The 14014-nt window shown below is 49.1% G+C and overlaps 1 protein-coding gene across 1 annotated transcript in view; it reads left to right on the forward strand.

Moving 5' to 3' along the window:
- LOC137431866 (triple functional domain protein) overlaps positions 1-14014 on the forward strand; it is a 469010-nt gene that overhangs the window by 200676 nt on the left and 254320 nt on the right. The window contains 2 exon segments of the mRNA XM_078782583.1: positions 4126-4468; positions 8851-9041. Coding sequence (XP_078638709.1) covers positions 4126-4468; positions 8851-9041 — 534 coding nt within the window.

Genomic DNA, 14014 nt, shown 5'->3' on the forward strand with positions numbered 1-14014 from the left:
CTATAGATTATGGGGTTTATGGCAGTGAAAACGAGCCAGGGAGGGCTTGGATAATTGTAGGGATCTAGCGAAGATGACATTAGGTAACGTTAAGTTTAGTTAGTGACTGATACCTGTAGTGGGGACGCAGGTAGATTAGTGTGGATTATAATGACGTGGGAGCGCAATAGTTTAAAGGGACGACTGGGAAGCGCAAGTTTCAGAGGGGAGTAGTTAGCTGAGATGATGCCGTGTGTGTGAGGATTGAACAGGTGAGAATGGAACAGGTGTGATTGCACAGGTGTGCAACTGAACAGGTGTGTGGAGCAGTGTATGAGGGAGTAGTGGTGATTGCGTGTTGTGCTGACCAAATGGTCCAGGAAGAAAGGAGGGTGCAGGTGGCACCAGGTATGATTGCACAGGTGTGCAACGACAGGTGAATGGAGGACAGGTGTGTGGAATAAATGGTTGTATGGAATAAATGGTATGGAGTAGTGGAATGGATGGTAGTGGAGTGAGAATGGTGGAAATTGTGGAGTGGAGTGGATGGTGCGAAGGTGTGAATGGGGGAAGAGTGGACCCCCATCACGGATACCCGGGGCGGGTAGTGTAAGTGTTAGGTAGAGGGTACAGGTAAATTGTGGTTGGATATTGGCATCTGTGGTGCGGGTGACAGAATGGTATGTGGATGGGTGCGTTGGTGTTGTGGAAATGGCTGGGCGTGTAGCCTGTTAGTGTGTGTAGTTGGTTTGGGCACTCCACCACTGTAAGGATGTCGGCCAGGTGAGGCCGCAGGTGGGCTCTGGGAGCCGGTAGTAGTTGTGTGGATGGGGCCCGAGGATCCGGAGGACGGACCCGGGTAGCCCAGTGCCAGAGGGCACCATGGGGTGACAGAGCCAGGAGAGGGGCTGTCCCCAGGTAGTTAGGTTAGGGTGAGGAGCTAGGTAAGCTCGGGTGGCAACTACAGTGGTGGAGGTGTGCAGGTGGGTAGACCTGTTGGGAGAGGTACACGTCGCAGCCCAGAAATTGTGCTAGAGCACCGGGAGATGAATCGGGGGAGTGAGACCCCAAATTGAGGAGCACCACAGTTTGGCCAATGGGAATTGGTTATTAGAACCCATAGTGTAAGTTGGCCAATGGATTGGCAGGGAAAGACCCCGGGTAGTGTAAAGTGTGTTAAAGTCATTTAGAGGATAGTTAGGATGAAGGATCTCCTCGCACCATCTGCATCCACTCACCTGAGGTGACAGGTACTCCACACCATGCCATGTTTGATTATTTTTTACTGTGCAAATGTTTGGGCTGTGAGACGCATCATGACGTGGGTGTGACATTGTGCGTAATTCCATCTCTCCCTCCTTTTGAGGATTGATGATGAATTGATGATGGCAAATTTTGAAGTAGAGGGATTGTGGTGACGAATTTGGTATAAGGGAAATATGGGGAAGACGTGACAGTAGTGACGAATTTGTAAATGGGTAGATTTTGTAAATATGGGGTAAGAGCAAGGGTAGTGTAGGTGACAGGGGGGTGACGTACGGTAGGGACGAGCTTTCTCACTTCGCCCTCCGTACGCATTTCACCTTGCATTGCCTTGTTTGACGTGTACCCTTGTGACCTTACCCCTCGCTCAATTGTCTTTCTTTTGTCTCCCACATGACCTGTGCGCCATTGGGTGCCGAGGGGAGCGTGCGTGAGGTGGCCATTGTGCGCCCGAGATTCCCAGAACCAGCACGCATTGCGTTGATGTACCACTTTATGGACCGCTGTTCGGTGGCCAAGTACCACTTGATGGACCCCAGGTTCTGGGGCAGAGCACCTCTGTTGGAGACCGGCCATAGTGGCCAGGGAATCTTGCTTGCGGACCTCGGTAAGGTGGCACCTATGCCAAACAGGTGGACCACCCTTAGTTGGCCCCTGAGGCCCTAAATAATAATAAAAAACGAACACAAGTTGTGCTTTTTTTAGTATGTCCAAATAGGCCGCATGAAGCCAGAAGACGTCGGGAAGAACATCGGCCCAGCAGAGAAGGAGAAGACCACCACCAGTTGTTTTGTTGTGTTTATTATGAACCATGGTAACCGCACCGGATGGTGTTTTTGGGTGCTTTGTGGTGTTTGGGTGCTTTTGGGTGCTTTGGTGGTATTGGTACTGGTGCATCGATGCAATGCGTGCTGTCTCCTCCCTCCCAACAGGAATTTCTTTCTCTTGTTCCCTAAAAAGAAAAGAAAAAAAACACACAGGTCCTGGGTTGCGTTGTAAATAAGAAATCACGTCATTGTAAATAATGCTCCCCACCGTAAATGTATAGTTTCAGAATAATTCCGTAATTCGGTTAGCTGTGGGCTTGAGTCTGTTAGACAGGATGCAATGCAATAGGGGGACATACTTATTTGTGTTTTAAAATTGTCACACTCAGGGTCAGGTTAATTGTAGAGGGAATTACACCTACATGTCACACTCAGTTAAGTCTAGTAGGCCCGAGGACGTGCCTGAAGAAAGGAGGGTGCAGTGTAACGATTTTGAGAAGTGTAACGGGTTTTGAGAAGTGTAACGGGTTTTGAGGAGTGTAACAATTTTGGAGGAAGGGTAACGGATGTGAAGAGTATGGTTTTGGTATGGTAACATCCTGGTAATGTAAATAATGGTCGCAGCCGTCCTCCTAATTAATTTCATAGAACATACACGCAGGTCACGATATATCTTCTAAATAGTGTATTTCCTTATTCCATGTAGGCTAAGTATGTGTTTTCCACTAGATTGACTTTGCATTGTATCAAACAAAATAAGCGTAGGCCCTTCCAATTTCCCCAAAACCTCCCTTCCATTTGCCTTCCGCATTTTGGTCGGTTTTTCTCTTCAACCACCATTGGCCACGAGGTAAGGTTGGAGAAGAAAGGCGTGTCTCCACCTCGTCAGAAGAGGGCAGGAGTGAACCGGCCCTAACAGCCAATCAACACCGCGGTGAGTGACCCGGTAGGCGTGCCCTCGGAGCCGGCGGCTTAATTCCGCCGGAGGTGATAAAAGCGACTGCAGGGGACTGCCGACTGCTTGACGAGTCCAGATGAGGGATGACTGGAGAGGAGCAACGAGGCTGCACCAAAGAGAGGCCTTGAGAGATACGCTGGGGGATGACCTGGAAGAGGAGCGCAATCCACCGCAAGCCCTACCTACCTACCTGCCTGCCTGCCTGCAATACCCCCCTGTCGTTGGAGAGACGCGCTGAACGGAGGGAGACGGCTCCACCCCAGGAAGAGGAGCAGGTGTGCCGAGCCAGCGCGTGACGGCCGCGGATACGCGACGGAGGTTTTCCCGCCAAAACCGCGAGGGGTGCTGCGGCCTCCGACTTTGCCTTCCTCTCAAGCAATCAACCTCGAGCCATTACCTGCCTGCAATATCCACCGTGTGAGTGTGAACGTCCTGTCCTACTCGTTTGTCTTGGGGATTAAGTAAATGAAATAGAATAAGTTAACAATGCACTGTGTGACTGCTCTTTTCCATCTATTGCTGTAAATAATATTGGTCGCTCTAAAATATTGCTTGTGTGTGTATAATAAATATGTTCTTCCTCCAAACTCTGTCTTTCTTCTCTCTTCTTCTCTTTCGGTCGTTTTAGAGGTTTCCCAATTGAATATCTGTAGCGCGATTAGTCAACGTTCGGTTGGAATCGGGTTCTAATCGGGGAGTAACTGTTCGGACGCGGTTAAATACACCACCGCTCGGTAAAATAACATCCAAAAACCGTGTCCGTAACAATATGTATATATATATATATATATATATATATATATATATATATATATATATATATATATATATATATATATATATATATATATATATATATATATATATAGATAGATAGATAGATAGATAGATAGATAGATAGATAGATAGATATATATATAGATATATATGTAAATACTCAGGTAGAACATCTAATTTTAATTTGCTCACAACAAAAGGTAACAATAATAACACAAATAGCCAGCCATTTGAAAGGGATGTGAAACAGTTGTCTTATTATTTGCCATTTCCCAGGGGAAAAGCTGGGAAGTTCCCAATGTTCACCCTCCCACTTCCCTCTCTCTTCCTCTCCCCATACCCTTTCATGTATTCCCTGTTTACCTCGATGTCCTGGTGCAGACGACGCTCGTGTCTATGGAGGGCTTGTGCCGGTTAGTAGACCCGTCACAGCTTACTGCCGAGTTGGACGGTACGCTAGTTTACGAGCACGACGAGTGGCTGGAGCTGCATCTCGCACTCGAGGAGTTTATCTCTGCCGCTTCGCACCTGCTCTCGCGCCTCGAGGAGCTGCAGGAGCTGCTGTCCCGCCGCGATTTCCCGCTGGACCTCGACGGCGCACGTCGTCTCATTGAGGAGCACGCGCAGCTCAAGAGGCGGGTGCTACTCGCCCCCATTGAGGAGCTCGATGCAGAGGGCCACACCCTACTCCAGCGCATCCAGGGACCAGGCTGTGGCTCAGCAGGTCATTATATGCTTACATTGATAACGGCAACATTGCACTTTGGTTTTGCTGCTTCCTGTTGAGGTACTCAAAAGTTTTATCTAACTTTTATACTTATTTCATTGGCTGAAATTTTGTCATTTCTAAGAGCATGAATATTGACTTTTCAACATTGTTTTTCAATATTTTACTTGGTGCTTGTTATGATTCAATTAACAAAAAATATTTCAGATTTTAAAATAAAGCTAATAATACTATTGTAATGATAACTAGAATGCCACTCAGTAGAGCGCATACTCCCGCCGTGGGTTTAGAGGAATAATACGTTTTGTTTAACATCCCCTCTCTCCAAAACAATAAATGAAAAGAAAGTAAGCCCTGACTGTCAGAGAATTTATTTTGATATATCTCGGAATTAGAGGAGAAAAACATCATTTCCCTCGATTCAGTATCCAAAAAAAAAAAAGAAAAAAAAAGAATAAGAATAAAAGCTTTAATGCACTAAAACAGAAAAAATCTTTCCCAAAAAAATTCCTGGATCCGGAATAATATCCTGAGCTTCACCAAAAACTAATCAATTCTTCCTTATCCCAAGCGCAATCATCCCACCAACTTTCATCCAAATCCATTCAGAACTTTTCCAGATATCTTGTTCACAAACACACGAACACACACACACGCACACACACACTCACACACACACAAACACACACGGACACGATCGAATGCATTACTCCCTGGCGGGAGTAATAATCATGTCAGTCATCATTGTTGTAGCAAGGAAAACTTTGCTATGGATGATGTACGTCACACTCACTTCTGTCGGTGTCTTTTGTCTTTATCCACTTGTCTGTTTTTATTCCATATACAATTGTTGATAAGACCGTATTTAGTCCAGGTCTTTAGGTCAACGCCATTCTTGTTGGGCTAAGCCTCACGATTACCAAGAGATCTCTTTGGTCCAAATATGGATGCGGGCACCAGGTGGGACGTTACGGGCAGCAGGCGGGACGTTGCGGGCAGCAGGCGAGACGTTGCGGGCAGCAGGCGGGACATTGCGGACAACAGGCGGGGCGTTGTGGGCAGCAGGCGGGGCGTTGTGGCCAGCAGGCGGGACGTTGCGGGCAGCAGGCGGGACGTTGCGGGCAACAGGCGGGACGTTGCGGGCAGCAGGCGAGACGTTGCGGGCAGCAGGCGGGACGTTGCGGGCAGCAGGCGGGACGTTGTGGGCAGCAGGTGGGGCGTTGTGGGCAGCAGGCGGGACATTGCGGACAACAGGCGGGGCGTTGCGGGCAGCAGGCGGGGCGTTGCGGGCAGCAGGCGGGACGTTGCGGACAACAGGCGGGGCGTTGCGGACAACAGGCGGGACGTTGCGGGCAACAGGCGGGACGTTGCGGACAACAGGCGGGACGTTGCGGGCAACAGGCGGGACGTTGCGGGCAGCAGGCGAGATGTTGCGGGCAGCAGGCGGGACGTTGCGGGCAGCAGGCGGGACGTTGCGGGCAGCAGGTGGGGCGTTGTGGGCAGCAGGCGGGACATTGCGGACAACAGGCGGGGCGTTGCGGGCAGCAGGCGGGGCGTTGCGGGCAGCAGGCGGGACGTTGCGGACAACAGGCGGGGCGTTGCGGGCAGCAGGCGAGACGTTGCGGGCAGCAGGCGGGACGTTGCGGGCAGCAGGCGGGACGTTGCGGGCAGCAGGCGAGACGTTGCGGGCAGCAGGCGGGACATTGCGGACAACAGGCGGGGCGTTGCGGGCAGCAGGCGGGACGTTGCGGGCAGCAGGCAGGACGTTGCGGACAACGGGCGAGACGATGCGGGCAGCGGGCGGGACGTTGCGGGCAACAGGCGGGACGTTGCGGGCAACAGGCGGGACGTTGCGGGCAGCAGGCGGGACGTTGCGGGCAGCAGGCGGGACGTTGCGGGCAGCAGGCGGGACGTTGCGGGCAGCAGGCGGGACGTTGCGGGCAGCAGGCGGGACGTTGCGGGCAGCAGGCGGGACGTTGCGGGCAGCAGGCGGGACGTTGTGGGCAGCAGGTGGGGCGTTGTGGGCAGCAGGCGGGACATTGCGGACAACAGGCGGGGCGTTGCGGGCAGCAGGCGGGGCGTTGCGGGCAGCAGGCGGGACTTTGCGGACAACAGGCGGGGCGTTGCGGGCAGCAGGCGGGGCGTTGCGGGCAGCAGGCGGGACGTTGCGGGCAGCAGGCGGGACGTTGCGGGCAGCAGGTGGGATGTTGCGGACAACAGGCGGGGCGTTGCGGGCAGCAGGCGGGGCGTTGCGGGCAGCAGGCGGGACGTTGCGGGCAGCAGGCGGGACGTTACGGGCAGCAGGCGGGACATTGCGGGCAGCAGGCGGGACGTTGCGGGCAGCAGGCAGGACGTTGCGGACAACGGGCGAGACGATGCGGGCAGCGGGCGGGACGTTGCAGGCAACAGGCGGGACGTTGCGGGCAGCAGGCGGGATGTTGCGGGCAGCAGGCGGGATGTTGCGGGCAGCAGGCGGGATGTTGCGGGCAGCAGGCGGGACGTTGTGGGCAGCAGGTGGGGCGTTGTGGGCAGCAGGCGGGACGTTGCGGGCAGCAGGCGGGGCGTTGCGGGCAGCAGGCGGGACGTTGCGGGCAGCAGGCGGGGCGTTGCGGGCAGCAGGCGGGACATTGCGGGCAGCAGGCGGGACGTTGCGGGCAGCAGGCGGGACGTTGCGGGCAGCAGGTGGGGCGTTGTGGGCAGCAGGCGGGACATTGCGGACAACAGGCGGGGCGTTGCGGGCAGCAGGCGGGGCGTTGCGGGCAGCAGGCGGGACGTTGCGGACAACAGGCGGGGCGTTGCGGACAACAGGCGGGGCGTTGCGGGCAGCAGGCGGGACGTTGCGGGCAGCAGGCGGGACGTTGCGGGCAGCAGGTGGGATGTTGCGGACAACAGGCGGGGCGTTGCGGGCAGCAGGCGGGGCGTTGCGGGCAGCAGGCGGGACGTTGCGGGCAGCAGGCGGGACGTTACGGGCAGCAGGCGGGACATTGCGGGCAGCAGGCGGGACGTTGCGGGCAGCAGGCAGGACGTTGCGGACAACGGGCGAGACGATGCGGGCAGCGGGCGGGACGTTGCAGGCAACAGGCGGGACGTTGCGGGCAGCAGGCGGGATGTTGCGGGCAGCAGGCGGGATGTTGCGGGCAGCAGGCGGGATGTTGCGGGCAGCAGGCGGGACGTTGTGGGCAGCAGGTGGGGCGTTGTGGGCAGCAGGCGGGACGTTGCGGGCAGCAGGCGGGGCGTTGTGGGCAGCAGGCGGGACGTTGCGGGCAGCAGGCGGGGCGTTGCGGGCAGCAGGCGGGACGTTGCGGGCAGCAGGCGGGACGTTGCGGGCAGCAGGCGGGACGTTGTGGGCAGCAGGTGGGGCGTTGTGGGCAGCAGGCGGGACATTGCGGACAACATGCGGGGCGTTGCGGGCAGCAGGCGGGGCGTTGCGGGCAGCAGGCGGGACGTTGCGGACAACAGGCGGGGCGTTGCGGACAACAGGCGGGGCGTTGCGGGCAGCAGGCGGGACGTTGCGGGCAGCAGGCGGGACGTTGCGGGCAGCAGGCGGGACGTTGCGGGCAGCAGGCGGGACATTGTGGGCAGCAGGCGAGACGCTGCTCTTAGGAGCAAGGATGCTCTTTCTCTCTCCATTGCTGTACTACGTCACTTTCCTCATGCTCTGTATCATTGGCTTGCACTCTCTGTCCCTGTACATAGTTGAGGCTCCTGGAAGAGAACTCCCTTAAATTTGTTTTCACTCCTTCCTTCTGGCAATCAATCAAGTTAACTTACCCAATTCCCATTGGCTGCTTGCTTTGAGTATTTTTCTAGCTCATGTCGCAAAGCAAGTAGATCACTCGTACATCTCGATCCCGACAGTCTGAACTTCCATGGTGTGGCCTCCTAGGTGAAGGATTGTGGGGTGTGGAAAACGATGACACAGCAGTGGAATGAAGGAAAATGCTGGTCCAGTCCACTGTATGTGTAAATATATGTGCATGTATATATATATATATATATGTGTGTGTGTGTGTGTGTGTGTGTGTGTGTGTGTGTGTGTGTGTGTGTGTGTGTGTGTGTGTGTGTGTGTGTGTATATCTGTAACATCATCTCCTTCATAATTGGTGTTGATTAATGCCCTCCCCTCCCACTCCTTCCATGAAATCTACTGAATATTATGAAAGTTTTGCCCTCATTTTGTTGTATGGAATGCTATTGAAGGTCCAAATGAGCTCGCATTACGAAACAAGTTTGTTCCGGGCAACATGAAGCATATTTACAACAGAATATGTCGACCTTGAACTCCCACAGTGGTGACAAGTGTTCCGGGTCTCTCTTTCTCTTTCCTAGTTCTGTAAGGCAGTCATGTTTTGACACGGGTGGTACCCTTGTCACTGCAGGAGCAGGGGAGGGTGGCGGTTGCAGCTACCCACAAGGGAACGCTGACTTCCAAAGTCTCGGCCCACGAATTTCAGGCCTACTCGACAAACTCCACTCCACGCGGCAACACCTGCATCAGATGTGGCACAGTCGCAAGCTCAAGCTGGACCAGTGCTTCCAGCTGCGCCTCTTTGAGCAGGATGCTGAGAAGGTGACCCAGGATGCTGAGAAGGTGACCCTCATTCCACCTTTCCGTCCTCGTTTGCATCTGCAGCGCAACTTAAATTGTTGACAATTATTGTTTATGACGTTCGTTTCCTGCTACCGTTTGAATTGATTCCCTTTTTTTCAATTCTTCGCCACTTTAAATATATATTTGATGGGATATGGAAAAGTTTCTCCCGCTAGATTTTAAAACATTTTAAATGAAAGTTTGTACATTCAATCAACATTGGCGGACGCACGAAATATGTAACGGTGATTTGGATTTGACCCCCGGTTCATGTGAATCATGCCCCAGTTGGTGGGAACAGGGGTCAAAACGGGGGAGGGGGGGGGGGGGGGATTTTAATTTCCATCTTTTTTCCATTTTTCAACTTTGCTTTAGATGACAATCATGGTGATTTACAACGCCAGGCCATTGCCATTGCTCTCGTTACCTCCACCCCCGAAGGTGGATGGAGGTTATGTTTTCACCCCTTTTGTCTGTCCATTTTGTCTGTCCATTTATCTGTCCGTTTGTGAACAAAATATCTCAAAAGGTTGTGGACGGATCCGGACGAAATTTTGCAGAGATGTCGCGTATGTGACACGGACTAAATGATTAGATTTTGGTGAAGATTCGGATCCGGCTACTAGAATTTTAAAGTTATTCTTCACCATTGGGATATCGGGCCAAAAACGATACAATGCAGGATATCTCAAAAAGTCGTGGACGGATTTGGACAAAACTTGGTGGACAGGTTGGTTGTCTGACAAGGACGATTCGGTTCGGTTTTGGTGAAGATTTGTATATGGATTCGGATATGAGAATTATTTGATTTTTAAGTGATTCTTTACCATTGGGAGATAGGGCCAAAAACGATACATATCAGGATATCTCAAAAAGTTGTGGACGGATTTGGATGAAACTTGGTGGACAGGTTGTGTGTCTTACAAGGACAAATAGATTCGATTTTGGTGAAGATTTGTATATGGATTCGGATATGAGAATTATTTAATTTTTTTTCAAGTGATTCTTCACCATTGGGAGATCGGGCCAAAAACAATACATAGCAGGATATCTCAAAAAGTTGTGGACGGATTTGGATGAAACTTGGTGGACAGGTTGTGTGTCTTACAAGGACAAATAGATTCGATTTTGGTGAAGATTTGGATATGGATTCGGATATGAGAATTATTTAATTTTTTTTCAAGTGATTCTTCACCATTGGGAGATCAGGCCAAAAACAATACATAGCAGGATATCTCAAAAAGTTGTGCACGGATTTGGATGAAACTTGGTGGACAGGTTGGGTGTCGGACAAGGACGAAATGATTAGATTTTGGTGAGGATTCGTATCCGGTTCCTAGAATTTTAAAGTGATTCTTCACCATTGGGAGATCGGGCCAAAAACGATACAATGCAGGATATCTCAAAAAGGCGTGGAGGGATTTGAACAAAACTTGGTGTACCCGTTGGTTGTCTGACAAGGACGATTCGGTTCAGTTTTGGTGAAGATTTAAATATGGATCCGCATATGAGACTTATTTGATTTTTAAGTTATTCTTCACCATTGGAAGATTGGGCCAAAAACGATACAATGCAGGATATCTCAAAAAGCCGTGGACGGATTTGGACAAAACTTGGTGGACAGGTTGGTTGTCTGACAAGGACGATTCGGTTCGGTTTTGGTGAAGATTTGTATATGGATTCGGATATGAGAATTATTTGATTTTTAAGTGATTCTTCACCATTGGGAGATAGGGCCAAAAACGATACATAGCAGGATATCTCAAAAAGTTGTGGACGGATTTGGATGAAACTTGGTGGACAGGTTGGGTGTCGGACAAGGACGAAATGATTAGATTTTGGTGAGGATTCGTATCCGGTTCCTAGAATTTTAAAGTGATTCTTCACCATTGGGAGATCGGGCCAAAAACGATACAATGCAGGATATCTCAAAAAGGCGTGGAGGGATTTGAACAAAACTTGGTGGACCTGTTGGTTGTCTGACAAGGACGATTCGGTTCAGTTTTGGTGAAGATTTAAATATGGATCCGCATATGAGAATTATTTGATTTTTAAGTTATTCTTCACCATTGGAAGATTGGGCCAAAAACGATACAATGCAGGATATCTCAAAAAGTCGTGGACGGATTTGGACAAAACTTGGTGGACAGGTTGGTTGTCTGACAAGGACGATTCGGTTCGGTTTTGGTGAAGATTTGTATATGGATTCGGATATGAGAATTATTTGATTTTTAAGTGATTCTTTACCATTGGGAGATAGGGCCAAAAACGATACAATGCAGGATATCTCAAAAAGTCGTGGACGGATCTGGACAAAACTTGGTGGACAGGTTGGTTGGTTGACAAGGACGATTCGGTTCGGTTTTGGTGAAGATTTGTATATGGATTCGGATATGAGAATTATTTGATTTTTAAGTGATTCTTCACCATTGGGAGATAGGGCCAAAAACGATACATAGCAGGATATCTCAAAAAGTTGTGGACGGATTTGGATGAAACTTGGTGGACAGGTTGTGTGTCTTACAAGGACAAATAGATTCGATTTTGGTGAAGATTTGTATATGGATTCGGATATGAGAATTATTTAATTTTTTTTCAAGTGATTCTTCACCATTGGTAGATCAGGCCAAAAACAATACATAGCAGGATATCTCAAAAAGTTGTGGACGGATTTGGATGAAACTTGGTGGACAGGTTGGGTGTCGGACAAGGACGAAATGATTAGATTTTGGTGAGGATTCGTATCCGGTTCCGAGGATTTTAAAGTGATTCTTCACCATTGGGAGATCGGGCCAAAAACGATACAATGCAGGATATCTCAAAAAGGCGTGGAGGGATTTGAACAAAACTTGGTGGACCTGTTGGTTGTCTGACAAGGATGATTCGGTTCAGTTTTGGTGAAGATTTAAATATGGATCCGCATATGAGAATTATTTGATTTTTAAGTTATTCTTCACCATTGGAAGATTGGGCCAAAAACGATACAATGCAGGATATCTCAAAAAGTCGTGGACGGATTTGGACAAAACTTGGTGGACAGGTTGGTTGTCTGACAAGGACGATTCGGTTCGGTTTTGGTGAAGATTTGTATATGGATTCGGATATGAGAATTATTTGATTTTTAAGTGATTCTTCACCATTGGGAGATAGGGCCAAAAACGATACATAGCAGGATATCTCAAAAAGTTGTGGACGGATTTGGATGAAACTTGGTGGACAGGTTGTGTGTCTTACAAGGACAAATAGATTCGATTTTGGTGAAGATTTGTATGTGGATTCGGATATGAGAATTTTTTTTTTTTTTTTTCAAGTGATTCTTCACCATTGGGAGATCAGGCCAAAAACAATACATAGCAGGATATCTCAAAAAGTTGTGGACGGATTTGGATGAAACTTGGTGGACAGGTTGGGTGTCGGACAAGGACGAAATGATTAGATTTTGGTGAGGATTCGTATCCGGTTCCGAGGATTTTAAAGTGATTCTTCACCATTGGGAGATCGGGCCAAAAACGATACAATGCAGGATATCTCAAAAAGGCGTGGAGGGATTTGAACAAAACTTGGTGGACCTGTTGGTTGTCTGACAAGGACGATTCGGTTCAGTTTTGGTGAAGATTTAAATATGGATCCGCATATGAGAATTATTTGATTTTTAAGTGATTATTCACCATTGGGAGATAGGGCCAAAAACAATACATAGCAGGATATCTCAAAAAGTTGTGGACGGATTTGGATGAAACTTGGTGGACAGGTTGTGTGTCTGACAAGGACAAATAGATTCGATTTTGGTGAAGATTTGTATATGGATTCGGATATGAGAATTACTTAATTTTTTTTCAAGTGATTCTTCACCATTGGGAGATCGGGCCAAAAACGATACATCGCAGGATATCTCAAAAAGTTGTGGAGGGATTTGGACAAACCTTGGTGGACCTGTTGGTTGTCTGACAAAGACGATTCGGTTCAGTTTTGGTGAAGATTTTAATATGGATCCGCATATGAGAATTATTTGATTTTTAAGTGATTCTTCACCATTGGGAGATCGGGCCAAAAACAATACATAGCAGGATATCTCAAAAAGTTGTGGACGGATTTGGACAAAACTTGGTGGACCTGTTGGTTGTCTGACAAGGACAAATAGATTCGATTTTGGTGAAGATTTGCATATGGATTCGGATATGAGAATTATTTAATTTTTTTAAAAGTGATTCTTCACCATTGGGAGATACGGCCAAAAACGATACATAGCAGGATATCTCAAAAAGTTGTGGAGGAATCCGGACGAAATTTTGCAGAGATGTAGCGCATGTGACAAGGACCAAATGATTAGATTTTGGTGAAGATTCAGAGCCGGTTACTAGAATTTTAAAGTGATTCTTCACCATTGGGAGATCGGGCCAAACACGATACATAGCAGGATATCTCAAAAAGTTATGGATGGATTTGGACAAAACTTGGTGGACCTGTTGGTTGTCTGACGAGGACAAATAGATTAGATTTTGGTGAAGATTTGTATATGGATTCGGATATGAGAATTATTTAAGTTGCTAAGTGATTCTTCACCATTGGGAGATACGGCCAAAAACGATACATAGCAGGATATCTCAAAAAGTTGTGGACGGATTTGGACAAAACTTGGTGGACGTGTTGGTTGTCTGACAAGGACAAATAGATTCGATTTTGGTGAAGATTTGCATATGGATTCGGATATGATAATTATTTAATTTTTTTTCAAGTGATTCTTCACCATTGGGATATCGGGCCAAAAACGATACATAGCAGGATATCTCAAAAAGTTGTGGAGGGATTTGGACAAAACTTGGTGGACAGGTTGGGTGTCTGAAAAGGACGATTCGGCTCGGTTTTGGTGAAGATTTAAATATGGATTCGGATATGAGAATGATTTGATTTTTAAGTGATTCTTCACCATTGGGAGATCGGGCCAAAAACGA

Source organism: Myxine glutinosa, chromosome 7 (assembly GCF_964187855.1).
Source record: "Myxine glutinosa chromosome 7, kmMyxGlut1.1, whole genome shotgun sequence".
Lineage (NCBI taxonomy): Eukaryota > Metazoa > Chordata > Myxini > Myxiniformes > Myxinidae > Myxine > Myxine glutinosa.